General features: G+C 53.4%; 1 protein-coding gene across 4 annotated transcripts in view; it reads right to left on the bottom strand.

Moving 5' to 3' along the window:
• The window catches only part of USP7 (ubiquitin specific peptidase 7), a 1,709,027-nt gene that overhangs the window by 127,122 nt on the left and 1,554,000 nt on the right, over positions 1-27,905 (bottom strand). For all 4 annotated transcript variants that reach the window (XM_078663105.1, XM_078663106.1, XM_078663108.1 and 1 more), the window contains one exon: positions 10,386-10,457. In XM_078663105.1, coding sequence (XP_078519231.1) covers positions 10,386-10,457 — 72 coding nt within the window. The remainder of the gene's footprint in view (positions 1-10,385; positions 10,458-27,905) is intronic.

Here is a 27,905-nt window from a genome sequence, read left to right on the forward strand (position 1 = left end):
CCTCCAATCATTATCCACCATAGAGGCCTTTCTTTCCAAGACTGAGTTGTTTTGGGCTCTCAGGGTCAGCCTCTGGCTACCTACAGCTGGAGGTTGGGTCCCTCTGTTTGGCTTACTGGAGGGACAGTTCAGGTCTGGGGCCCTCAGGTCCCAAGTTTGGCTGTGCCCAACAGTGTCCATCTGTGGGAGGTCCCTAACTAATTTTAAGGGGGATCCCTCAGGAGTGTGTCTTATTTTCACTTGGCTAGGTCTACTAGCTTCAGTGCCCTTAATCTGCTGATTGGGGAATTCTTTTGGACAGGGGGCCCTTTGGGGTCCAACACTGGCCTCCCTGACCTCTACAGCCCTGGGCTGACTGAGGCAGGGTAGAGAGGGGCAGGTTACCTGCTCCAGACTGGGTCCCACCTTGGAAGGGTCCACTGACATCAGGGGTTCTGCCAGGCTAGGCCTGACTACCTCTGTGGCAGTTTCTTCACAAGGGGTCAGATCAGTTCCCTGAGGAGGCTGATCTTTTCCTAAAGTCTGGTGGGAGGGAGATTTCTCTTCCTCCTCAATACTCTCTGTCTGAGTGGAGTGATCCATAGTTTCAGGCTTCACAACACTATCATCTGTCTGAGTTTGAGCTGTGGCCATCACAACTCTCCCAACCTTTTCAGGAGGGGGCTCAGTTTGGGTGTGGGCTGTTACCATGACAGCCTTGACAACCTGTTCTGGGAAGGAAGTTGTCTGAGATTGGGTTGTGACTGGCACAACCCTCCTGACCTGTTCAGGGAGGACATCTTGGACTGGGGCTGTGGCTAACACTGCCCCACTAACCTTACCATGGGTGTTTACCATTCTAGAATGGGTTTCTTGCTCTACTTCAGCCCAGGCTGAAAGCTCTAAATCATTCCCCAGTAGGCAATCTACAGGCAAGTTTGGTGACACTGCCACTCTCTTGTGGCCAGTGACACCTCCCCAGCTGAGATTGACCACTGCCATGGGATGATCTCTCTGTACTCCATCAATATTGGTCACCTGGTATGTGGCACCAGGTAAAAGTTGCCTTGAGGGGACTAGACTCTCAGTCACCATAGTGATGCTAGCCCCTGTATCTCTATAGGCCTCAACTTTTATACCATTGATGAGGGGCTCCTGTCTGTACTTGCCCAAAGTGTTGGGACAAGTTGTGAAGTTGGCAAACCCCATGCCAGTCTCACAGACAAGAGTATCTAAGTTTGGGGACCTGGTTAGGCCAGAGTCCCCAGGAACTCCCAAAGTAAATGCACCCAAATTCTTGGGGGCACTCCCACCACCTGGGGGATTACTACTAGTAGTAACAGGAGGTTTGGGAATGTTACTTGGGGGTATGTTCTCCTTATTGTTATTCTTTGGGCAACTGCTGTCAGTTTTCAAATGACCCACCTGTTTACAGGGATAACAATAAGGTTTCTTTTGGTTATTAGAAGGATTCTGGGACCCACCCCCCTCAGAGGATTTTTGGGGCCCTGATGTGGTTTGATCTGGAGATTTATTCCCACCCTTCTCTTGAGGCTTGGTTGATTCCTTTTTCTGGTCACCACCTTGGTTCTTGGGCCTAATCCTGGTTCTGACCCATTTGTCTGCCCTCTTACCCAATTCTTGTGGAGAGGTCAGATCAGAGTCTACCAGGTGCTGGTGTAATAACTGGTTCTGACAATTATTTAAGACTTGCTCTCTCATAATAAGATTATACAATCCTGTGAAGTCAGTAACCTTGCTACCCAGTAGCCAGCCTTCCAAAGCCTTAGTGGCACAATCAACAAAGTCAGACCAGTCCTGAGACTGAGTTTTCTGGGTATCTCTGAACAGCAACCTGTACTGCTCAGTGGTTAAGCCAAACCCATCAACCAGTGCATTTTTCAGGACCTGGTAATTGTTAGCATCCTCAACTCTAGTAGTGAGGAGCTTATCTCTACCTTTGCCATCAAAGGAGAGCCACAGTATAGCTGCCCACTGACTCTGGGGAATGCACTGCACAGTGCAGGCCCTCTCCAGAGCAGCCATCCATTTCTGGATATCATCCCCTTGCTTAAAGGGGGGCACTATTTTAGTCAGGTGTTTAGTATCTAAACCCTTCTCTCTATCTCTTGGGAGATTGCTGCCACCAGTGGGAGCTAGCCCACTCATCTGCTGCTCTCTTGCCAGGGCAAGCTTCTCTTTGGCCAGGGCAATTTCTTCCCTTTCAATCCTCAGTTCAGCTTGTCTCATCCTAGCTTCATGCTCCCTTCTCTGAGGGGAAGTAAATCTCCTCTGTGGAGGATTCCTTCTCCCCTGAGAAGAGGCATTAGAGTGCAGAGATCTATTGGAGTCCCTAGAAAGAGATCTATCTCTCCTAACTCCAAGGTTAGGCCCACTTCGGGTTAGTACTGGGGGGCCCCCAGATCCTAGCCCAAGTAAGTCTAAGTTGGTCCTAGTTAGCCTTCTGACTACCTCAAGACCCTTGTCTACCTCATCCCCAGAGAGTACCTCCTGATCCTCCTCCTCAACTGCTGAATCAGTGTTGGGGAGGTCTGGATCCCCAGAGGTTCCCTCTAAGGCTGGCATGCTCTCATGTAACAGAGAGCTTTCTGGCATCATATGTCTCTAAGAGACCTATCAGAAAGGGAATGGTGGGGTTAGACCCCTGCTTCAGTTTCCTGGAGACACAGAGTTGCCTCATCTCCTGAAAATTGAGAGCTGCATATCTTGAAGTGACCTGTGGAGGGTCAACACTGACCAGGGGAGTCTCAGTAGAGTCCCCCTGAGTCGACATGCTTTTCTAGTGAGGTGTAAGTGGTGCACTTACCTACACTATATGTTTGCCTACTGATCCCTTGCTAGAGTTGTAGTTTAGGGTGTGCTAGGCCCTAGGAGCTACAACAGCTGGTTCAGTAGAACTCAGAGTATTCTAAGCTAAGTTATATGTACCTTTAGTACTTATGTGATCTTTCACAAGATATTCTTAGGGCATGTGTGGTAAAACAACAGCAAGCTCAAATCCCAACCGCTGCTCACCAATGTGAGAAGTTGGCCTGATGTGCAGTGCTCACTATTCTAGTGATCACTATATATCAGTCCAAACAACCCTTATTGATGATTGGTTGTAAGTCAACCTTATAGACCAGCTATCCTAGTAGCATGGATACGAGCAGTCTAAGGCTAAGACTCTAGAGGGCGTGTTAAGCCAGCTGTTTTACCATCACATTACCCCTTGAACACCCAGTGAAAGGACACCACACAAGTGTTATGAAAATAAACAATGTATTTATTAGAATCACAACAACCCTGTACTCTTTATGAGGACAGGGTGCTAAGCACACAACAAAACTCTTACGAAAATACTTTTAAGTTAGCACGTTACACAAATGCCCGAGGGGCACGAAAAACCATATACACTAAAAGTGGAATGCGAATTACTAGCAGGTAAGTAACAGTTCTAATAGGCTTTGGAATCGCTAGGACTGGACTAGGGAATCGTTAGATTACTACTAGGAGGCCCAGGGGACTCGGGTGCAGAGTGTGCACTCTCACGCGGGATGCGGGACAAAGTCTATGGAGGCTAGTAAAGGCAAAGTTAGTGTTCACGGGCGAACCCGACCTGGTAGGAAGAAAACGACAGTGGATCCTGACCCTTGGATAGTGAGGCTATGCTGGGACACCGGAGTGCCGAAGTTACCTAGCCCAGGGGCTGCAGCTGCATAGGCCTGAAAAGACGTCGGGGATCTCGTTGCCGGACCGGGAGCCTGGAAGGAAGAAGTTGCTGGCAGGCGACCAGTGAAGGAAAGTTCGATGGATCCAAGCCTGGATCAAGGAAGAAGAAAACCTGAAAGCAGAGGGGACCAAGTTCTTGAATCACTAGCCAGTGATTAAGTGGGCACCAGGATGGCACCGGGCGAAGTCACCGCAGTCAGGTGAGTGGGCGCTGCTGGGTTCTGCAGTCTCTCGGACCAGGAGGCGTTGTCGGCGACCAGGATGGAGGTGCGAGCTGTCCCACGAAGGATGAAGTTGTTGGCGTCGAAGTTACCCAGGATTGGGCAACAAGCCTTGGCTAATTCAAGCCCACGCGGTGGACTCAAAATGGCGTCTTGAGTGGACCAGGAGGGTCCAGGGTGCTCCTCTTCTGGGAGGGAGCAAGGGCCAGTCTGGAGCAACCAGACCAGCAGCAGAAATGTCGTCGGGCGTCGTCAGGAAGGCCACAAGCCAACGGGCTAGTAGCCAAACAACGCGGTGAACAGCGGAAAGCAGAAGGGCCCCACGCAGATCGTGGAGATGCTGGGGGGCTGCACTTCGGAGCTGGAGCTGCTCAGAGTCGGGGCTTCTCGGACCCCAAAGCACTCACCAGTGGAATACTCGGCGGGCTTGCTGTGCAGAAGTCGTGCAGTCTTGGCGATGGCCGGTCCCTCGAGGTCTCGTCGCACCCACGGTTCTCAGCTGTGCTGTAGAGGTGGGTAGAGGTCAGAGGTGCCAGGGAAGCCGGGTCTCGTCGAGCTGGGCAGTCGGATTCCGGAGGAAGGACGTGCAGCAGACCGCAGTGTTCTGTAGATGGTGCCTGCGGGTGCAGGGTGACTACTCCTTAGTCACAAGGGAGAAATCTTAGGAAGAAGTCTTGAGTTCCTTTCGCAGAAAGTAGTTTCAGGATTCAAAGATGATCTGATTTGGAAGGGGGCCAGTCTCTACCTTTATCCTGTAAAAAGGGGCTGGCACGCGACTAAGTCCTGCCCTATGGGTGGGACTAGGAGGGGGGTGGTTACACCCACTTCCTTGGCGGGCTTTTCCCCAGCACAGGGTCTGGAGTGACCCTGGAACTGGTTCAAGCCGGCCTATGCACAGTGAGCACCGGGGTGCTACTTGCAGTCACCTTCCTCTAAAGCCCTGCCTACCTACAATACACAAAACCCTGTCTGGGACGGTGCTGGCACCGCCCCTGGCAGGAAACCCTTTGTCCTTATCTCCTGCTCTGGGAGGACTCCCAGCAGCAGGAGGGCAGACTTGTGTCTCGGTGGCAGCATCCATTTTGTGGATGCTAAGGCTCTGTCTGACTTTTAACCGGGTTATAGGTTACAGGCATGTCGTGTCCCTCTAGAAGGGTGGAATGCTAACCCCGTCGCCAGAATTGGCGAGGGGTTAGTATTCCAATTCGTATGACACCTTACTCGACATATTTTGATAAAGCGATACCAGAGTTGGCACATAACCGCGAGGATTATAATGCACTTAAGAGTATATGGTATGCGATATCATGGAAACGGCTAAGGGATGGATCCCGAAAGCCGCAGACAGGCTCAGCTCATGCCAGAGCACCATCTCACACGATTCCAAGCACTCTGCCTTCAGGATTGTTAAGGCCTGCCATAGGAGTGACTGATAGGAGATCTGTGTGTCCATTTTAGGGTTAGATATAGGTATACTATATCTAAAGCAAAGGGTGAGTACACCACCTTGCCCCAGCTGTCGTGCAGCCAGTTGTGTCAGATTTGGATGGCCAGCCAGGGGTGGCATAATACATGCTGCAGCCCCTGGTAGGCCCTGGGTACACCTATGCCCTGGGTACCTAAGGTACACTGTACAGGGACTGATAAGGTGGCTCAGTATCCAATTTAGATATGTACCTAAGGTACATGGAATCCATTTTACAGAGAGAGCAGTGGGCCTGAGGTCCTGAATAGCAGGGCCTCAGGTCAACTAAGTCAGAAAACCAGCAAAACACCAGGCAAAAAGTTGGGGGCAACCATAGTCAGGGATCAACCTTCCTACAGGCGGTAAGGAATCTATCACTAACTAATGTCCCTTACAGATATATCATTTCACAAGTAGTAACTTGTGCATCTGAAAGAGACACGTTAGTGATAGATTCCTTACCTTAAAATCGATACCCCAGCAATACCAACCCCAGTGGTGGGTCTGCGAACAAGATCACACCATAAAGTCACGGAGAAAGGAACGGCCAAAGAAGCCGTCTCTCAGGACTTGGCTGTCAAGGCAGTAATGCTTGGTAAACGTGTGTAGTAAAGCCCACGTAGCTGCCTGACAAATATCCTGCAAAGGAACGCCACGTACCAAGGCAGTGACAAATATCCTGCAAAGGAACGCCACGTACCAAGGCAGCCCCACAGGAGGCTCCTTAGCCAAGGAGTAACATGCTTTGATGCACAGAACCACCCATCGAGAGATGGTCCGTTTGTGCACGGCCTGACCTTTTTTGGCACCCACGTAGCCAACAAAGAGCTCGTCATCCACCCTGAACTGTTGTGTGCGCTTCAGATCGAACGAGAGCTCACGTTTTGGGTCCAGAAGGGGGAGCCTCTCTTCCTCCGGAGGCGGAAAGAAGGTGGGCAAAGTGATGGTCCGCCCAATGTGGAAGGGCGTTGTTGGAAATGGGATCCCTGGCTGGCCAGGGCTTTCGCCAAAGTCAGTCAGAGACCACCACTCCCAAGTCAGGGCAAGGGAGTTACACGCCAAGATAACCCCTACTCACCCTCTAGGTAACGTGGCGCGAGCAGCAAGGCTAAACTTGGAGGCGATGTAAGTTAAGTATTTGCGCACGCACCCCAGCAGCAACACCCAAAGGCCCACCACAAAGGAAACTCCACACAAGGTTATATAAAAATAGCCTTTGTATTACACCAAAACACATTAGATAAAACACACTTTACAATGTGCCAGAGGCACGGGCAGAATTTACAAGGGATTATTTACAAGACAGGGCCACCTGGACCACTGTCAGGAATCAGCACTTTTAGAAGTAACCATACAATACTTGTAGGCCTAGAACTTAGAACATAGCCTATCAGACAGTACCTTCCGTCCTGGTTGCACGGGATAATGCGAGTGACCTCCTTAGTAAGCTTGAGCGGGCGACCCAGCGAAGCGGCGTGGCTCAGGGGAGAGCAGCGCTGCTCGAGGCTTGGACGGGCTGCCGGCACGGTACAAGCGTTTCTCTGGGGCGACCAATGTGTGCGGCTCAGAAGAGAAGGGGAAGGTAGGATGCGGGCGACCCAGCGAAGCGGCGCGGCTCAGGGGAGAGCGGCGCTGCTCGAGGCTTGGACGGGCTGCCGGCACGAGCTGCCGAGGGGAACGAGCGAGGCACACTTCAGCGAGGCCCCAGGGGCCCAGGGAGATCAGACAAGTCCCAGCAATTTGGCAGGGAAGGCACCATAGAGTCCACTGGTCCTGGGACTCTGGTCAGGGGGCAAGCTTAGTATCAAGCCCTTGGGATCACTTATAACAGAAGATCACTGTAACACAAAATAGGACATAAAGCACACAACCAGTACCCACTGGTAACTGGTAAGTCCCCCCTACGCAATCCTAACCACCCTAGGAACAGGTCACGCAGGGAACCAGGACCTTACTAGCACCACCTGCACTAGCAAGAACAACCACCTCAGTATCACAATATCAAGTAGGGGCATAGACCTGGGGACAAAACACATGATGCAATGCATAACATTCATTCAGAGAAACAAGGCACATGATGTATTAGCAACACATTCAGCGGTGCAGCAAAGAGCACTTTGCAGAAATCACATTAACATGAACTTACATCAAAGTCCAGGGTCCAGGTTGCGCCACTTGCGCCAGAACCTAAACGTAGCAGCTGCCCACAAAGTGCTGGGCAGCTGAGGGACAGAACAGGGGGGCCTAAACGCTGCAGCTGGCACTAAGTGCTGCGCAGCTGGGGAAGGCCAGGGATGAAGGAGTGCGCCTCACTCCTAAAGTCCAGAACATGTCCCTAGGGAAAGAAAGACCTACACGGTGCAGCTGCCCACTAATTGCTGGGCAGCTGGAAACAGATCTGCGCCAGGGCGCTTACTAGCCCCTCGGGAAGCAAAACTGTGCAAACGGGGAGCCTTCTAGGCTCTAGAACATACATAGGCGCAGTTTGGAGCCCACTAGGCCTTCAAATTAAGCAATGCCCCTGAGCCTCTCTGGGCTCGAGCAAATGTGGTGCCAATGTTGGAGTCCCCCCTCCAGGGACTCGAAATCAATAAACTGCCCTCAAGAGCCTCTGTGGCTCTTCAAACAACTGTGGCGCCTTCTTGAGCCTCTCTGGGCTCGAAATATCACTGCCCTGTGAGCCTCTCGGGGCTCTAAGAAATACCTCAATGCCCCCTTCGTTGGAGCGGCCCTCTGTGCACACGGGGCCGCTCTGACTCTGTGCCTGCACTGGCACAGTGAACACTGGGCCTCACGGAGCTCCCCCCCCAGCCCTTCCTCACTCACCGGGCTTCTCGGGGGGACTCCTCTTCATCTGGTGCGGCTGCTCGTCAGAAGCGGCAGGCTTGCGGGGCTCTCCCAGGCGGCGGTTCCAGCGGGGGGTCCTCTCCTCTTCTCGAGGACTCCAGCTCTCCGCAGGACCACCGGGGCTCCCAACAGCTCAAGGGAGCCCCGGGCAGCATCTCGCCATCTTCTCTGCCGGCTTCTTCCTCCGGGGCTCCTCATCCGGGCAGACAGCCAATCGCGGCGCGGCGGCGGGCGGGACTTCCTGAAGCAAGCGGAAGTCCCGCCCCGCTCCAGGCACCCGGCCGCCTGACTTCCGCTTTGCGGCGCGAGAGGGCCGCGGCGGTGATTCCAACTTTGGGCACCTCGAATAAAATATACAGCGAGGTGGACACTCGCTTGCTGAAGGTAATAAAAAGTGGCAAATAACGCCAGGTGGGCACCGGCTGAGATCCATAGCGCTCCCAAGCGCTAGCAGGACATCAAGCGCTCCCAAGCGCTAAAAGGCAAATAAAGCGCTCCCCCAGCGCTAGGCACACAGAATACCGCTCTCATGCACCAGGGGTAAATGGAAAGCGCTCCCAGGCGCTAGGGCAACAGCAAGTCCTTCAGGGGTCCATCAGCAAGCCAGGGGCTGGGCAGGGCTCAGGGAGGCAAGCCATCCCTGAGCCCAAGCAGCAGCACGCCCCTGGTAGGATTCAAGCAGCAAACAAGAACCTTTTCCAAGAGGTCACAGCCTCTTTTTATACAGACAAATCCTTTGTCTAAGGGTGCAGGGTGGGGGAGAAACCAGTCGCAGCTGGTTCTGGAGCACTCTTGATGGCCCAACCACCCTCTCTATTCACTGGCAGGGCTTGGGTCATTAGACGCACCACAAGGGGGCGGAGCCAGCATTGTGTGGGGAAAACCCAGCCCATCCAGGACACAGGTACACTTCTCCCACACATCACTCATGCTAATCTCCCACTCACCACCGGGCAGACCCATCCAGACTTCCTGGAGCCTGGCATGCCAGCCAGCTCCAGCCAATCACCCTCCAGCACCCTCACTGCACACACACAGCCATGTCTAGAAGTGGCCCTTCCCCACTAGACACATACAAGCCACACATACCGTTGCGCAGCATTCACTCCCACGAGTTCACACATACCAAACTCGAGCCTGCACTCCCCACGCATCAGGAACTACCAGGGACCCATACATTCCCCATGCATTCCTATGGGAGGGCAGGCCTATCTCACTCCACGCACTCAAGGAGCGCACGCACTTTACACTGCGCCAGTGTCAAAGTGCGCAAAGACCAGAAATCACTACACTTCAAGGCAAAAAGTTCAGGGGTGAACCTGCCAGAAGGCCCAAGTCCAACAGGCGTGACAACCTTTGACAAGAAAGGGCAGGTTCTTAAAACCGCCTTGTCCGGATAAACAGAAAGGAAAGGAGGTTTAGAAGAAAGACCCTGGAGCTCACTCACTCTTCTGGCAGAGGTGATAGCAACCAGGAAAGCAGTCTTTAGGGTGTGAGGACGTAAAGGACAGTTGTGAAGGGGCACAAAAGGAGTGCAACTCAGACAGGTCAAGACAAGACAAGATTTAAGTCCCATTGAGGCATTATGAGAGGCACGGGAGGAAACGTGTGTGTAATGCCTTTGAGAAAATGGTTAACGACCAGGGACTTAAAAAGAGAAGGCTGATCTGGAAGCCATAGAAAGGCGGAGATGGCCGAAAGATAACCTTTGATAGTGCCCAGAGCAGAGCCCTGCTGGGTCAAGGAGAGAAGGAACAGAAGGACCTCAAAAAGGGGTAGAGAGGGGATCCATAGCCTTTGCTGTACACCATGCTACAAATTTGTTCCACCTGCATGCGTATACCGTCTTGGAGTGACGCCTGGCTGCCAGAATGACATCACAGACTTCGGTAGGAAGATTGAAAGCTGTCAACTGTCGCCGCTCCATCTCCACACATGGAGGTGGAGGCCTGTTCCCTGCTGTTGCGACAGAAGATCCTCCCGAAGAGGCAGTCTCATAATGTCAAATGTAGATGCATAAGGGAATTGCTGAAAAGTTTCCTGATCTGGCGCCTAAGGAATTTCACAAGGTGAGGAATCTACATTTAGATGACGCATATATCAAGTACTAAAAAAAACATACCAAAAAAAAATGGAATTACCTTTTCAAACTCTTTCTCTTGTATGTCCAACATTGCCTGAATTCGTTTCATTACTTCCCTAAAATGTTCACCCTAAAAGACAGATAACAAAATGTATAAATACTTGACAGAAACACTATTAGTACATTTCATTTTTCTCTTTTCTACAAATAGAAGCAACATTGAATGAAGTAGTATGAATTACCAAGTTCAGTGAAAGATTTAGGAAAAAATCAATGAAAACAAAGTTACTTAACTGCAGTACCATCTTTATGATGGATGCTCCATCTACCAGAAACTTCCTCATCTGTAGAACAACCCCAGGAGTCCTACTGCATTTGGCAACTTCACATCTCCATGATCGCCAGTATAGGGTGCTGGACTCAGTGAGGATCAGAACCGACATCAGATGACACCACCGAGCTCATATACTGTCCCCGCCCTGGTGTACCAATGTCAGTAACAAAGATAAATCTTAATCCTGAGCAAACATGTCCAAAAAAATTGTAAGGCCATATTTGTCTAAACCCAAATCTTCTTCTTTATTTTCAAGAAGTCATCACTTCCAAATGACACAGATAGTTCATGTTATCACATTGACGTAGCCTAGCCAACACGTGTCTCGTTTAGGGGGCATCACCCACCGACTTCCTCAGGGCTACAATAACAAAAGTATATACACTCAAAAGAGGATTCCTTTCATGATTGCTAGAAGTTTTATTAACAGTGAAAAACCAGAAAAAGAGAATGTAATCAACAAACTCACCGATTGGGAGGTGTCGAAAATGGGGATAATGTCCAAAAAGGAAGAAATAAAGAAAATAGGAAAGAAGGCAAGGGAAAGGTGTAGGAAAGTGGGTTTCTGTTGCAGTAACCCCCCCCTCCCCCACACTTGTTGCCAGACTACTGATGCACTTTTTCTTGGTGTACCCTGGGTCCTTGCCAATCAGGCTCCCAGGGCCTGAGTTCTTTCCCCAAAACTAACCCAATTGGCATCTCTGGCAAGAGGTCAACTCATGGTACCACATGTACCCAGGGCACTGTGACCAGGGAAGACCTCTAAGGGCTGCAGCACTTATTGTGCCACCCTTAGAGGCCCTTTACACACACACACACACACTTTGTAGGCTGCGTGTTTTGGTGAAACAAAGTAAAGAGTCGACATGGCACACATCCCTGTGTAACTTGTAGTGGGTATCAAACGGTTAGGAACTAACTGAGAGCAGAGCTCGTGTTTGTGTAATCAACCTAATAATTGTTTGTGAATTAGTTTTTCCAAGGAGTAACATGCTTTGATGCACAGAACCACCCATCGAGAGATGGTCCGTTTGTGCACGGCCTGACCTTTTTTGGCACCGACGTAGCCAACAAAGAGTTGGTCATCCACCCGGAACTGTTGTGTGCGCTTCAGATAGAATGAGAGCGCACGTTTTGGGTCCAGACGGTGGAGCTTCTCTTCCGCGTGGGCGGTGTCGCCCGAACCCCCATTGATATGAATGTTAGCAGCCCTACATGCCAAGAACAGATGCATACTGGTAAGTAGCATATTCAGTTCGAGGCATGTGGGCTGCTAAATTCATATCTATAGCATAGAATACATAGAAGTCCCTCCATTAACGGCGGCCGCCCGTGCCAGCTGCAGAAGTCTGAAAAAGTGTTTTAAGAACAGCCTGTCCTACAGCTGCCTGCTGTTTGGAATGCACATCCACACAGTAATGTTTGGTAAACGTATGTGGTGTAGACCATGTGGCTGCCCTACAAATGTCTTCCAAAGGAATGTTACCCAGGAATGCCATGGAGGCCCCCAACTTGCGTGTGGAGTGTGCCCTGGGGGAGACCGTTAAAGTGCGCTTAGCCTTCTGATAGCAAATCTGAATACACTTAACGATCCACCTGGCTATTCCTGCTTTGGAAATGGGGTTGCCTTTATGCTGGGCTGAGAAGGCAACAAAGAGTTGCTGTGTCTTTCTAAAATGTTGTGTTCTGTCAATATAGTACATTAGCGCTCTTTTGACATCAAGCGTATGGAGCATTCTTTCTGCTACTGTTTCTGGGTTTGGAAAGAATGCGGGCAGTTCGATGGTTTGATTGACATGAAACTGCGACACCACCTTCGGAAGAAACTTGGGGTTAGTGCGCAGCACCACCCTGTTTTAATGAATTTGTATAAATGGCTCTTGAATTGTGAGCGCCTGTAGCTCACTAACTCGTCGTAGAGACGTGATGGCAATGAGAAAAGCCACTTTCCATGTGAGGAACTGAATCTCACATGAATGCAGAGGTTCAAACGGGGGACCCATCAATCTGGTGAGTACCACATTGAGGTTCCACACAGGAGCTGGCGGGGTCCTGGGAGGGATGACCCGCTTCAGCCCTTCCAGGAATGCTTTAATGGCAGGCACCCTGAAGACAGAGAGATTCTGCCTGTTTTGGAGATAAGCCGCTATGGCGGATAAGTGTATCCGAATGGAAGCGTATGCTAGATTGCATTTGTAAAGATGCAACAAATAGCAGATGATATTAGGAATGGATGCATCTAGCGGGTTGATAGCGTGCTCTGTACAGTTGATGACAAACCGCTTCCATTTCGCTGCATAGCAAGCTCTGGTAGTGGGCTTTCTTGCCTCCCGGATGATGTCCATGCATTCAGGGGGCAAAGCAAGGTAGCCAAACTCTAAGACCTCAGGAGCCAGATCGCCAGATTGAGCTGCTGCGGATCTGGATGCTGAATGTCGCCATGGTTCTGCGTCAAGAGCCTGGGTGTGAGGTGTAGTCTTTGATGCGGTACCACGGAGAGTTCGAGGAACGTGGTGTACCATGGTTGTCGCGCCCACGTTGGAGCAACCAGGATGAGCGTCAGCGAGTGTCGCTTTAGCTTTCTTGCCACCAGCGGAATGAGAGGCGCTGGGGGAAAAGCGTACGCAAATTTGCCTGACCAGTTCATCCATATCGCATTGCCCTGCGATAGTGGGTGAGGGAACCTGGCGGCAAAGCTTTGGCATTTCGCGTTTTCCTCCGTGGCAAACCGGTCTATCTCTGGATGACCCCACTGCTGGAAGTACGGGCGGAGTACTGATGGATGTAACTCCCACTCGTGCATCTGGTGGCTGTACCTGCTGAGCAGATCCGCCATCTGATTGTCCGTGCCCGGGAGGTGTTCCGCCATGAGGAAGATGTTCCTCTGAATGGCCCACTTCCACATGCTCTGAGCCAGATGAGACAACTGTGGAGAGTGCGTAGTGTGAGAAGTTGGCCTGATATATAGTGCTCACTATTCTAGTGATCACTTTGTATCATACCAAACAACCCTTATTGATGATTGGTTGTAAGTCAACCTTTTAGACCAGCTATCCTAGTAGCATGGACACAAGCAGTCTTCAGGCTAAACTCTAGAGGGCGTGTTAAGCCAGCTGTTTCACCATCACATATACCCCTTGAACACCAAGTGAAAGGACACCACACAAGTTGTTATGAAAATAAAGGATATTTATTTATAACAAGACTACCCTGAACTCTTTATGAGTTAGGGAGCTAAGCACAATACAAAACTCTTACGAAAATACTTTAAGTTGCACAATTTACACAAATGCCCGAGGGGCACGAAAAACCATATACACAAAAAGTGGAATGCGAAATGCTAGCAGGTAAGTAACAAGACCCAGAGGCTTCAGGATCGCTAGGACTACACTACTGAACCTTAAGATTACGAGCAGGAGGTCTAGGGAGTTCGGGCGCAGAGTGTGCACTCTCACGCGGGATGCGGGAAGAAGTCTATGGATGCTAGCGTTTCTTAAGTTACTGTTTCCGGACGAATCCGACTAGATAGACTAAAAACGACAAAGGATCTGAACACTTGGATAGTGAACCTGTGCTGGAGTACCGAAATACTCAAGTTACCTAGCCCAGGGGCCGCGGCTGCATAGGGTTCAAAAGACGTCGGGAATCCTCGTTGAAGTCTATGGAGCCTGAAAGAAGAAGTTGCTGGCAGGCGACCAGTGAAGATGTTCGGTGTGATCCAAGGCTGGATCAGTGAAGGAGACGACCTGAAAGCAGAGGGGACTCCGTTCTTAATCACTAGCCAGTGATTATGTGGGCACCAGGATGGCACCGGATGAAGTCACCTCGACCAGGTGAGTGGGCGACGCTGGACTCTGCAGTCACACGGGCTAGGAGGCGTTGTCGGCGTCCAGGCTGGAGGTGTGAGCTGTCCCGCGAGGCTGTCGGCGATGCTGGACTCAGGATCTGAGCAACAACCCTTGGCAAAGGCAAGCCCACGCGGTGGAGTCAAGATAGCGTCTGGAGTGGACCAGGAGGGTCCGGGGTGCTCCTCTCTTGGAAGGGAGCAAGGGCCAGTCTGGAGCAACCAGACCAGCGGTGAAATCGTCGTGGTACGTCGTCAAGAGGGTCACTAGCCAACGGGCAAGTGACCGGACAACGTGGCAAGCAGCAAAGAAGCAGAAGGGCCCCACGCAGATCTCGTGGATGCTGGGAGGCTGGACTTCGGTGCTGGAGCTGCTTAGGGTTAGGGCTTCTCAAACCCCAGTGCACTTACTCGAGGGTCTCTCGGGGGTCGTGCTGGTGAAGCGTCGTGCAGGTCTTGAAGATGGCCGGTCCCACGGGTCTCGTCACACCCACGAATCTCAGCTGGGCTGGATGATGTAGGTAGAGGTCCGAGATGGCAGGGAATCCGGGTCTCGTCGAGCTGGGCAGTCTTGATCCAGAGGATGGACTTACAGCAAACCGCAAGAGCTTTGATGGTGCCTGCTGGTGCAGGGTGGCTACTCCTTAGCCACAAGGGAGAGTCTTCAGAAGAGTCAAGAGTTCCTTTCGTGGAAAGTAGTTTCAAGATTTAGAATTATCTAATTTGGGAAGGGGGCCTGCTCCTACCTTTATTCTAAAAAAGGGGCTGGCACGCGACTAGGTCCTGCCCTAGGGGTGGGACCAGAGGGGGTGGTTACACCCCTCTCCTTTGTCCGGTCTCTCCCCAGCTCAGAGGCTGGTGTGCCCCAGGAACTGGTTTGAGCCGGCATATGCACAGTGAGCACCGGGGTGCCACTTGCAGTCACCTTCCTTTCAGCCCTGCCTACCTGGGATACACAAAATCCTGTCTGGGATGGTGCTAGCACCGCCCCTGACAGGAAACCCTTTGTCCAGGCCTCCGTTGCTGGAAGGACTCCCAGCAGCAGGAGGGCAGACTTGTGTCTCGGTGGCAGCATCCATTTTGTGGAGCTGAGGCGGTGTCTGACTTTAACCGGGGTTCACAGTTACATACATGTCGTGTCCCTCTAGAAGGGTGGAATGCTAACCCCGTCGCCAGAATTGGCGAGGGGTTAGTATTCCAATTCGTATGACACCTTACTCGACATGTTTTGATAATGCTATACCAAAGTTAGCATTTAACCGCGAGGATTATAATGCACTTAAGAGTATATGGTATAGCGTTATCATGGAACAGCTATTTGGACTTGGTTCCGCAAGCTGCAAACGGGCTCAGCTCATGCCAGAGCACCATTGTGAGAAGTTGGCCTGATATGCAGTGCTCACTATTCTAGTGATCACTATGTATCAGTCCAGACAACCCTTATTGATGATTGGTTGTAAGTCAACCTTATAGACCAGCTATCCTAGTAGCATGGATACGAGCAGTCTAAGGCTAAGACTCTAGAGGGCGTGTTAAGCCAGCTGTTTTACCATCACATTACCCCTTGAACACCAAGTGAAAGGACACCACACAAGTTGTTATCAAAAATAAAGTATATTTATTTATAACAGGACTACCCTGGCTCTTTATGAGACAGGGAGCTAAGCACACAACAAAACTCTTAAAGAAATACTGAAAGTCGCACAATTTACACAAATGCCCGAGGGTCACGAAAAACCATATACACAAGAAGTGGAATGCGAAGTTACTAGCAGGTAAGTAATACTTTTCTAGACTGTAGAAACGCTAGGCCTACAATGCTGAACCCTTGGATTAGAAGCAGGAGGCCTAGGGACGCCGTGTGCAGAGTGGGAACTCTCACGCGTAATGCGGGAACAAGTCTATGGATACTAGCAATCACAAAGTTACTGTTCTCGGGCGAACCCGACTAGGTGGGTCGAAAACAAGAGTGGATCCGAACACTTAGGGTGTTGGACTATGGAGGTGCGAGCTGTCCCACGAAGGTCTCTACTTTCGACGTCGCTGGACCCAGGATTGGGGCAACAAGTCTTGGCAAATGCAAGCCCACGCGGTGGACTTAAAATGGAGTCTGGAGTGGACCAGGAAGGTCCAGGGTGCTCCTCTTTTGGAGGGGAGCAAGGGCTAGTCTGGAGCAACCAGACCAGCGGTGTTTGTCGCCGTGAAGCGTCGTAAGAGGGCCACTAGCCAACGGGCAAGTGACCTGGACAACGCGGTGAGAAGCAAAGAGCAGAAGGGCCCCACGCAGATCTCGTGGATGCAGGGGGGCTGAACTTCGGTGCTGGAGCTGCTCAGGGTCGGGGCTTCTCTTACCCCAAAGCACTCAGTCGAGGGTCACTCGGTGGTCGTGCTGGACAAGCGTCGTGCAGTCTTCAAAGATGGCCGGTCCCTCGAGGTCTCGTCACACCCACGGATCACAGCTGGGCTGATGATGCAGGTTGAGGTCAGAGGTGCCAGGGAAGCCGGTTCTCGTTGTGCTGGGCAGTCTTGATCCGGAGGAGAGACTTACAGCAGACCGCGATGCTTGGTTGGTGCCTGCTGCTGCAGGGTGACTACTCCTTAGTCACAAGGGAGAAATCTTAGGAAGAGTCTTGAGTTCCTCTCGTAGAAAGTCGGTTCAGGATTCAAAGATTGATCTAATTTGGAAGGGGGCCAGTTCCTACCTTTATCCTGCAAAAAGGGGCTGGCACGCGACTAAGTCCTGCCCTATGGGTGGGACTAGGAGGGGGTGGTTACACCCCTCTCCTTTGGCGGGCTTTCCCCAGATCAGGGGCTGGAGTGCCCCTGGAACTGGTTCAAGCCGGCCTATGCATAGTGAGCACCGGGGTGCCACTTGCAGTCACCTTCCTCTAAAGCCCTGCCTACCTAGGATACACAAAATCCTGTCTGAGACGGTGCTGGCACCGCCCCTGGCAGGAAACCCTTTGTCCTTGCCTCCTGGGCTGGGAGGACTCCCAGCAGCAGGAGGGCAGACTTGTGTCTCGGTGGCAGCATCCATCTTGTGGAGCTGAGGCTATGTCTGACTTTAACCGGGGTTACAGGTTACCAACATGTCGTGTCCCTCTAGAAGGGTGGAATGCTAACCCCGTCGCCAGAATTGGTGAGGGGTTAGTATTCCAATTCGTATGACACATTACTCGACATGTTTTGATAATGTTATACCAAAGTTAGCATATGACCGCGAGGTACATAATGCACTTAAGAGTATATGGTATAGCGTTATCATGGAACAGCTATTAGGACTTGGTTCCGCAAGCTGCAAACGGGCTCAGCTCATGCCAGAGCACCATTTCACATGATTCCATGCACTCTGCCTTCAGGATTGTTAAGGCCTGCCATAGGAGTGACTGATAGGAATATATGTGTCCATTTTAGGTTTAGATATAGGAATACTATATCTACAGCAAAGGGTGTTTACACCACCTTGCCCCAGCTGTCAAGCAGCCAGTTGTGTCTGATTTAGTTAGTCAGCCCAGGGGTGGCATAATACATGCTGCAGCCCCTGGGAGACTTCTGGGTGCACCTCAGCCCTGGGTACAGTGACTTGGAGAGGGCCCAGTGCCAATTCAGTACCTGGGTACAATTTGGAGTAGAGAGAACAGCTAGGTTGTGGGTCTGATTAGCAGGCCCACAGCCAGGGAAAGTCGTAAACCAGTGAAGCAAAAAGCAAAAATCTGGGTGATCATAGGATTGCAGACCCTACTCTCCTACAACCATCTCACATAATTCCAAGCACTCTGCCTTCAGGATTGATAAGGCCTGCCATAGGAGTGACTGATAGGAATATATGTGTCCATTTTAGGGTTAGATATAGGAATACTAAATCTAAAGCAAAGGGTGTTTACACCACCTTGCCCCAGCTGTCGTGCAGCCAGTTGTGTCTGTTTGGGTGGCCAGCCAGGGGTGGCATAATACATGCTTCAGCCCCTGGTAGGCCCTGGGTACACCTATGCCCTGGATACCTAAGGAACAAGTTACTTACCTTCGGTAACGATATATCTGTAAGAAACAGTAGTTAGTATTAGATTCCTTACCTTAGAATATCCCCAGGCGTCAGTCTGGATCCGGAAACTTTTGCGTAGCAGTACCCCTGCGCGTCGGTAGGCGTCGTCTGCAGGCGTCCCCTGCGGCTCCGCGTCGTCGGCGTCGTGCGCCGTGATGACGTCGCTGGAGTATATAGACGCCGCCTCCGCGCGCTGACGTCAGTTCTTTGCACACAGCTTTTCCGCGCCAGAACACGCAGAGCCATGTGAGAACCAACACTGGTGCCATTTGAAACTAGGGCCCTGAAAGGGATGTCCCTAACCCTAGGTATCAGTTCGCAGAACGGGGAGGATGGGCGGGGCGGTAAGGAATCTAATACTAACTACTGTTTCTTACAGATATATCGTTACCGAAGGTAAGTAACTTGTTCATCTGAAAGAAACAGGTTAGTATTAGATTCCTTACCTTAGAATAGATACCCCAGCAATACCAACCCCGGTGGTGGGTCTGCGAACCAATACAACCTACACCAGAAAGTCCTGGAGGACCGAACGGCCAAAGAAGCCATCCCTCCGGACTTGACTGTCCAGGCAGTAGTGCCTCGCAAAGGTGTGCAGCGAGGCCCACGTGGCCGCCTGGCAAATGTCCTGCAAAGGGACTCCCCGGCCCAGGGCAGTAGTAGCCGCCGTGGCCCGAGTGGAATGGGCCCTCAGCCCAACAGGAGGCTCCTTCCGAGCCAAAGAGTAGCATGCTTTGATGCACAGGACGACCCACCGAGAGATGGTCCGTTTCTGTACCGCCCTTCCCTTCTTCTCACCCACGTAGCCAACAAACAGTTGGTCATCCACCCGGAACTGGCGTGTGCGATCCATATAGAATGAAAGCGCACGTTTTGGGTCCAGACGATGGAGCCGCTCTTCATCCTTTGAAGGATGCGGAGGCGGGAAGAAGGAGGGCAAGGTGATGGACTGCCCAATGTGAAAAGCAGAGACTACCTTGGGCAGGAAAGAAGGTCTGGTCCGAAGAACCACCTTATCAGGATGAACAGACAAGAAAGGAGGTTGAACAGAAAGAGCCTGGAGCTCACTCACTCTCCTGGCAGAGGTGATGGCTACCAGGAAGGCCGTCTTTAAGGTGAGAAGACGGAGAGGACAGGAATGAAGGGGCTCAAAGGGAGCGCACATCAGGAAAGTCAAAACCAGGTTCAAGTCCCACTGAGGCATCACGAACGGAGCTGGAGGATACATGTGCGTGATGCCCTTTAAGAATCTTAACACAATAGGGGACTTGAACAAAGATGGCTGATCAGGTAGCCTCAAGAAGGCGGAAAGGGCAGAAAGATAGCCCTTGATAGTGCCCAGAGCAGAGCCCTGCTGGGCAAGGGAAAGGAGGAAGAGGAGAACCTCAGATAGAGGGGCAGAAAGGGGATCCACAGCCTTTGCTGTGCACCATGCCACAAATCTGTTCCACCGGCAGGCGTATACCGACTTTGTGGAGGGACGCCTGGCTGCCAGAATGACATCACAGACTTCAGGAGGCAAGTCAAATGGCCTCAACTGTCGCCGCTCAATCTCCACGCATGGAGGTGGAGACTGGACAGGTTCGGGTGGAGGACCGTCCCCTGCTGCTGCGACAGAAGGTCCTCCTGAAGGGGCAGGCGGATCGAGGGACCGACTGTCATGCTGAGTAGCTCGGGATACCAGTACCTTCGAGCCCAGTCCGGAGCCACAAGGATAACATGGGCCCGGTCGCGCCTGATCTTCTTCAGCACTCTGGGCAGAAGTGGTATAGGCGGAAAGGCGTACAACAGACCGCAACTCCACTCGCGCCGAAAGGCGTCGCCGAGCGAGTGCCGTCTTGGAAACTCCAACGCGCAGAACTGATGACATTGCGCGTTCTCTTCTGTGGCGAATAGATCTAACCAAGGCTCTCCCCATTGCTGAAAGAGGCCTCTCGCCACATCCGAGTTCAGACGCCATTCGTGATCCACCGAGCACCGACGGCTGAGTTCGTCCGCCCTGGCGTTCAGAGAACCTGCCAGGTGTTGAACCGTCAGAGTCACGCCCTGACGTTCCAGCCATTGCCAGAGGCGCAGAGCCTCTTGGCAAAGGGTCCACGACCCCACACCGCCCTGTTTGTTGCAGTACCACATGGCGGTGGTGTTGTCCGTGAACACCTGCACTACACTCCCGTTGACAAAGGGGAGGAATGCCTTCAGTGCCAGGCGAATCGCCCGCAGCTCCAACATGTTGATATGGAGCCGGGACTCCGCCGGAGACCAGAGGCCTCTGATCTCCGCCTCTCCCAAGTGGCCACCCCAGCCTTGGAGGGACGCGTCCGTCACAACCACGTGCTCCGGCTGGGGAAGGGAGAGGGATCTGCCCCTGACCCAATCGCGGTCTGTAAGCCACCACTGCAACTGTCTCGCAGTGCCCTCCGAGATCAGGACATGGTCGGATAGGTTGCCCTGATGCTGGGCCCACTGAAACTTCAGGTCCCACTGCAGAGCCCGCATCCGCCATCTGGCGTGATGCACCAGAAGGATGCAGGAGGCCATCAGCCCCAGAAGCCGCAGCGTCAACCTGACCGAAACCCGGGATAACGGCTGAAAGATGGGAATCAGAGCCTGAATATCCCGGACCCGCCGTTCCGGGGGATAAACCCGAAACTGCGCCGAGTCGAGAACCGCTCCGATGAAAAGGAGCTTTTGAGAGGGACACAGGTGTGATTTCGGCACATTGATGGAAAACCCCAACTCGTGCAGGAGGTCTGCCGTCATCTGAAGGTGGTGGACGACTGTCTGGGGCGAGCCCGCCTTCAACAGCCAGTCGTCGAGGTAGGGGAAGACTGAAACCCCTAACCGGCGCAGATGAGCTGCGACCACCGCCATCACTTTCGTGAACACCCGTGGGGCGCTGGTAAGGCCGAATGGGAGCACGATAAACTGAAAATGCTCGTGGCCTACCGTGAACCGCAGGTAACGCCGGTGGGCCGGCAGGACGGGGATGTGAAAGTACGCATCCTGCAAGTCCAACGCTACCATCCAGTCTTGTGGGTCTAGAGCAGCCAAGACCTGAGCCAAAGTCAACATCTTGAACTTCTCCTTCCGGAGGAAGCCGTTGACGTTCCGTAGATCCAAGATAGGACGCAGGCCTCCCTTGTCCTTCTTGGGTACCAGAAAGTAGTGGGAGTAGCAACCACACCCTACTTCTGGCCCAGGAACGCGCTCGATGGCCCCCTTGGCCAAGAGGGCCGTAACTTCCTCCTGCAGAAGAGTCAAGTGGTCCCCCGACACACGGTGGTTCTGCGGTGGCATGGCTGGAGGAGTGGACTCGAAGGGGAGGGCATAGCCCCTTCGGACAAGCTGCAGCACCCACCTGTCCGATGTTATCGCGCGCCAGCGGGAGTGGTGATGGCGAACCCTGCCACCCACTGGCGTCACGTGAGCCCGAAAGCTCGGACTAGGAAGGCTTGGATGCCGCAGCGGAGGGAGGCGTGGACTGACCACGACGCTGGCCTCTACCGCCACCACGGCGGAAACCACGGGCGCCACCGCGCTGGGGAGCGCTCTGCGCCGCGTGGCTGGCAGCACGTGTGGGACCTCCTCTCCCTTGGCCACGAAAGGGCCGAAACGAACCCGTCTGCTGGCGCTGGGTCTGGGTCGAGAGACCCAAGGACTTGGCCGTGACCCTGGAGTCCTTGAAGCGCTCCAGCGCGTGGTCCGCTTTGTCACCAAATAGGCGACTGCCATCAAATGGCATGTCCATAAGCGTATTTTGGACGTCTGGTGAGAAGTTGGCAGATCTCAGCCAGGCATGGCGACGAATCGCCACCGTAGTGGACATGGCCCGTCCCAGTGAGTCCGTGGTGTCCAGACCACAACGGATCGAGTACCGCGCCGCATCCCGGCCTTCAACAAAGGCCCGGGTGAGCTTGTCCCGCACTTCCTGGGGGCATTGCGGCAAACACTCCTCGACCGTATCCCACAGGGAGTGGGTGTAGCGGCCCAAGAGGCACGCGGTGTTACAAGACCGCAGCCCAGCACTCAAAGAGGAAAACACTTTCTTTCCGAATTGGTCGTACCTCTTTGATTCCCGGTCGGGCGGAGCCGACGGAAATGCGGACTGCGAAGTGGAGGCCTGGATCACCAGACTCTCCGGGGAGGGATGGGTGGACAGGAAGGCAGGGTCGTCCGCGCAGGGACGGTGACGCCTGGCAACGTTCCGGTCAACCGGCGCACCAGAGGCGGGCCTGGACCAGGTGCCCAGAAGGACATCCGTCAGGGCCTCATTAAACGGCAGCAGAGGCTCCTGGGGGCATGACTGCGGTTTAAAAACTTCCGTCAGGATATTCGGTTTGACCTTCGCAACGGGGAGCTCAAGGTGTAAGGCCTTGGCAGCCCTCATCAGGACCACCGAATAGGCAGCACCCGCCTCGGACGCCACAGGGGACGGAGAGACAAACCCAGGGTTGGGCGACTCGTCCAGGCCACTGGCATCACCCAGATCACCTACCCAGTCCACATCGTACTGGCAGGCACGGGATAGAGGGTCCTCAGACCCCTCCCAACCCTCTCCATACTCCTCCTCGTCATACCCATATTCTGGGTCGACGATATAGACATCGGGGTCAACAGGCCCCATCGGCGTCGGGTCCGGCGTCGGCCGACGCCGGTCCGGCTCCGAGTCCGGAGTCGGGGAGGAAAGGGGGGTGGCGCCGCGCGGCGTCGGTGCCGGGGACCCGACGCCGGCCGGAGCCGACGGCGGAGTCGCTGCACCACGCGGGGGCGGTACCATGGGCTGGCCCACAGGAACCGACGCCGGAGAGGCCGGGAGACCAGCCGGCGACGAACCAGAGGGAACCAGCGGCGCCGGGGCCGGAGCCACCGGCGGCGCCGGGGCAGGAGCACCCGAACCGCTCGGGCCCCCAGACGGGACCGACGGGCCCGCAGGCGCCGAAGGCCCCGCCGGAGAAGACCTCGCCCTCATAGCAATGAGGAAGGCCTCGATCTCCTCACGCGACGCGCCTTCCCCAGGGACCGACAGGTGTGGGGCAGACGGCGTCGGCGACCCATGCGGGACCGCGGGGGTGGGGTCACCCGAGCCCCCGGCCGCAGCACGCGGGCGTCGGGGGGAGTCGGGGGTGCGATGGCGACGCCCCGACTTCTTGTGCTTACCTGACGAGCCGGAGGAATGGTGGCGACTCCCGGAGCGCCCATGGCGGCTCCGCGACCGCTCCCTCGACCGCTCCCTCGACCTCCGACCGGACCGGGACCGCTCTCGACGCGGGGCCGACAACCGGAGTTCGAGAAGCTTGCGGGACCGCTCCCGCCTAGCTTTTCCAGTCAAGGCCCGACAGTCGACGCAGGACTCCACGTCGTGGTCCGCGCCCAGACACCGGAGGCAGAGTCGATGGTGGTCGGTGACCGACATCATGCGGTCGCACTCGTCACAACTCTTGAAACCGGGCATCCTACCGGCACCGTAAGGATCAATCAGTTAACAAAAAACTTGGTCAAAAGACCGGAGTACTGCTCTTCGGATCTGCGCTAACTGGCGCGGAAAAAAGAAGAACTGACGTCAGCGCGCGGAGGCGGCGTCTATATACTCCAGCGACGTCATCACGGCGCACGACGCCGACGACGCGGAGCCGCAGGGGACGCCTGCAGACGACGCCTACCGACGCGCAGGGGTACTGCTACGCAAAAGTTTCCGGATCCAGACTGACGCCTGGGGATATTCTAAGGTAAGGAATCTAATACTAACCTGTTTCTTTCAGATGTATTCTGTACAGGGACTGATAAGGTGGCCCAGTACCAATTGGTAAGATGCACCTAAGGTACATGGTTGTAATTTAGAGAGAGAACTGCTAGGCTGTGGGTCTGATTAGCAGGCCCACAGCCAGGGAAAGTCGTAAATCAGTGAAGCAAAAAGAAAAATCTGGGGTGGCCATGGGATTGCAGACCCCACTCTCCTACACGTACCTCCCTGCTTTTGAATGTAGTACATGGCTGTCATGTTGTCCGTCCGGATCAACACGACTTTGTTGCACAGATGTACTTTGAAGGACTTGAGAGCCATGAAGATTGCCATCAGTTCCAAGTAGTTGATGTGCATCTTCTTTTGTTGCGTCGTCCATAGTCCCTGCACTGTGTAGTGGAGCACATGAGCCCCCCATCCCTGGAGAGAGGCGTCCGTCGTCAGTGTAATCTGTGGCACAGGCTCTTGGAACGGTCGGCCCTTGCAAAGGTTGTGTGGATTCCACCAATGCAGAGACCTGTATGCCCGACCCGTCACCAACACTAGGTCGTTCAACTGTCCTTGAGCCTGAGTCCACTGATGCGCTAAGCATTCTTGGAGCGGACGCATATGCAACCTGGCATGCGGGACTATGAAGATGCAGGAGGCCATCATGCCTATCAAATGCATGAACACTCTCGCTGGGAGTGAGTGTTGCGGTCTGAACCTCTGGATTAGCGACTGGATGTTGTCGATCCTCGCTGGGTTTGGCTGAGCTGTGGCAGCCAGGGTATTTATCGTCGCGCCCAAATACTGCCGCACATGGGCTGGCTGAAGGTGCGATTTCGGGAAGTTTAGTGAAAATCCTAGACTGTGAAGGAGGTGAATGGTGTGGGACATATCTGCGGCGCACTGCTGGGCTGACTTTGCCTGAACGAGCCAGTCGTCCAGATAAGGGTAGACATGTATACTCTGTCTCCGGTGGTGCGCCGCCACTGTCGCCAGACATTTCGTGAACACCCTGGGAGCAGTGGTCACTCCGAAGGGGAGTACCTTGAACTGGTAATGCCGGTTTTGGATGGTGAACCGGAGGTATTTTCTGAGGGATGGGTGGAGTGGTATGTGAAAGTAAGCATCCTTGAGGTCCAAGGTTGCGAGGAAGTCTCCCCCGTTGTAACAAGGGAAGAACCTGCTGCAGTGTCAACATGTGGAAGTGTTCTGAAAGAATGTACTGGTTCAAGGGGCGTAGGTCTAGAATCGGTCTGAGTGAGCCGTCCTTTTTTGGGATTAAGAAGTACAGGGAATAAACCCCTGTGCCTTCTTCCTCCACTGGCACGAGCTCTATTGCGCCTTTTTGCAGCATCACCAGAACCTCCTGCTGCAATAAGTGCAAGTGCTCTGCTGACATAGGACGGTGTTTTGGGGGTATGTTTGGTGGAGTGGATGTCCGCTCCAAACAATAGCCGAACTGGATAAGTTTCCTGACCCACCTGTCTGTGGTGATGGACTTCCAGACTGGCAGGAACTGTTGGAGTCTCCCCCCCGACAGGTGTTGGATGGTCGGGGGGCAGTGACAGGGAGTCACTGTTTGTTGGTGGCAGAGGAACGGGAACTGTTGTTGCCTCTGCCTCTACCCGTGGCACTGTTTCCTCTGTATCCACCTCTTCCCTGCTTGCTGTAGGAGGATTGCGCACCACTTTTATTGAATGGCGTCTGCTGCGACATGTGCCCTCTGCTAACACCTCGATTGCCTGAGCGACGAAAAGTGTTCCCTCTAAATTGTTGTGACTGGAGAGCCCCCATGGACTTGGCAGTCTCGGTATCTTTTTTGATCTTCTCCAGGGTGGTGTCCACCTCTGGACCAAATAACCTGTCTGGATTAACGGGCTGGTTGAGGATAGTAGTCTGTATCTCTGGCTTGAATCCCGAGATGCGGAGCCATGCCTGACGCCTCAACATTACACTAGTGTTGATTGCTCTCGCTGCTGTGTCCGCAACGTCTAGCGCACACTTTATAGCAGCGTTGGAGATGAGCTTTCCCTCCTGGATAAGCATTTCAGCTCCCTCTTTAAACTGGTCTGGAAGGTGTTGTAACAGCTGCTCTAGGGTGTCATAGTGTGCCCTATTGTATCTGGCCAACAGAGCCTGCGTGTTTGAGATGCGCCAGATGTTGGCCACCTGAGCTGCTACCCTCTTCCCAGATGCCTCCAGCACTTTTGACTCTTTGTCCGGGGGAGGAGCTTCACCCGTGGTTTGGGAGTTTGCCCTCTTGCGGGCATTAGAGACCACCAAAGAGTCCAAAGGCAACTGGCCCCTTATGTAGGTTGGGTCGCCAGGTGCCGGTCTGTATTTCTTCTCTATTCTTGGGTTGACAACCCTTGATCTCGTGGGTTCCTTGAAAATGTCTGCCGCATGCTTAAGGACCCCTTTCAACATCGGGAGAGTCTTGACAGTCTTTTCAGCAGTAGAGAAAGTGTCAAAAAGGAAGTCCACCTCCACGGGGTCAGCATGCATTTCCACTTTAATGTTTGTAGCCCTTTCAATCAAGGCATTAAATGCCGCAGAATCTTCAGTGGGAGACGGCTTGACGTTATAAACCTGAGGATCATGGACCGTTTGCTGGTCCCCTTGATCACCTGTGTCCATCCATGAGTCCTGTTGCTCATCAGGCTCTGTATTTGCAGGAAAATTATACTCCTCATCCTGCTCCCCTTCATCCCCATCAGAGTATGTGGGTGAAGGTGTAGCACTCCTCCTTGGCTGTGGAAGAATCTGTTCAACCAGCACTGGTGTTTCTGGTGCAGGCTTCTAGCGTTTTAGAGCAATTGTAAATGACTCTAAAGGCTGTGAAGTTATTTTCCTCTTGTATAGCGTGAGCTTCCCGGTGTCTGCATCGATGAAATGCTCCGACCGTTCTTCAACTAAAGGATGTCGATGACTCAAAGTCCCAGCCGGGTGAGTTGACTTCGACACAGTGTCCTTGGGCACCGACCGTGGTGCAAAGGCCTTCGGCGCCACCTTAGGCGGTAACGTGTAGAGGAGCGGCGTCGAGGTGGTTTTCGGTGGGTCCGCCGGCTTTGGTGCGGAAGGAGTCTTCGGTTCCGATGCCAAAGCCTTGTCCTTAAGGCGCTTGAGGGAGTCCGAGACCTGCTTCGTAAAGGAAGCGGATGGTTTCGTCGACCCGACCGATGTCCTCGGTCCGCCCCAAGGGGAAGACCCGAGCATCGATGACTTCTGTTTGTCTGGTCGAGGCGCAGGAGCACCCTTGACCGGTGCTCTTCGATCACTGTCCACGGCCGCAGACGTCGATAATAATAATAATACGGAATTTTGTATAGCGCGAACAGCTACCTCACGAAGAGGTGTCCCGGCGATGCCGACAGCTTCGGATCGACAGGTTTTCCTTTTGGTGTCACGACCCCAGACCTTGGCTCTGCGCCCTTGACTGACTTTGCCTCGACGGGCCCCTTGGTCTTCGGCTCGACAGACTTTCCCGATGTAGGCTCGACAGCCTTCTTGGATGTTGGCTTGTCCGCCTTGGTTGACACCGGCTCGACGGCCTTCTTCGAGCTTGGCTCCTTGACCACCTTCGGCACCTTTGCCTGGTCGACAGCTTTCATTGGCTTGGAGGCCCCCGAG

The sequence above is a fragment of the Lissotriton helveticus genome, chromosome 10 (assembly GCF_964261635.1).
Source record: "Lissotriton helveticus chromosome 10, aLisHel1.1, whole genome shotgun sequence".
Taxonomy (NCBI): Eukaryota; Metazoa; Chordata; class Amphibia; order Caudata; family Salamandridae; genus Lissotriton; species Lissotriton helveticus.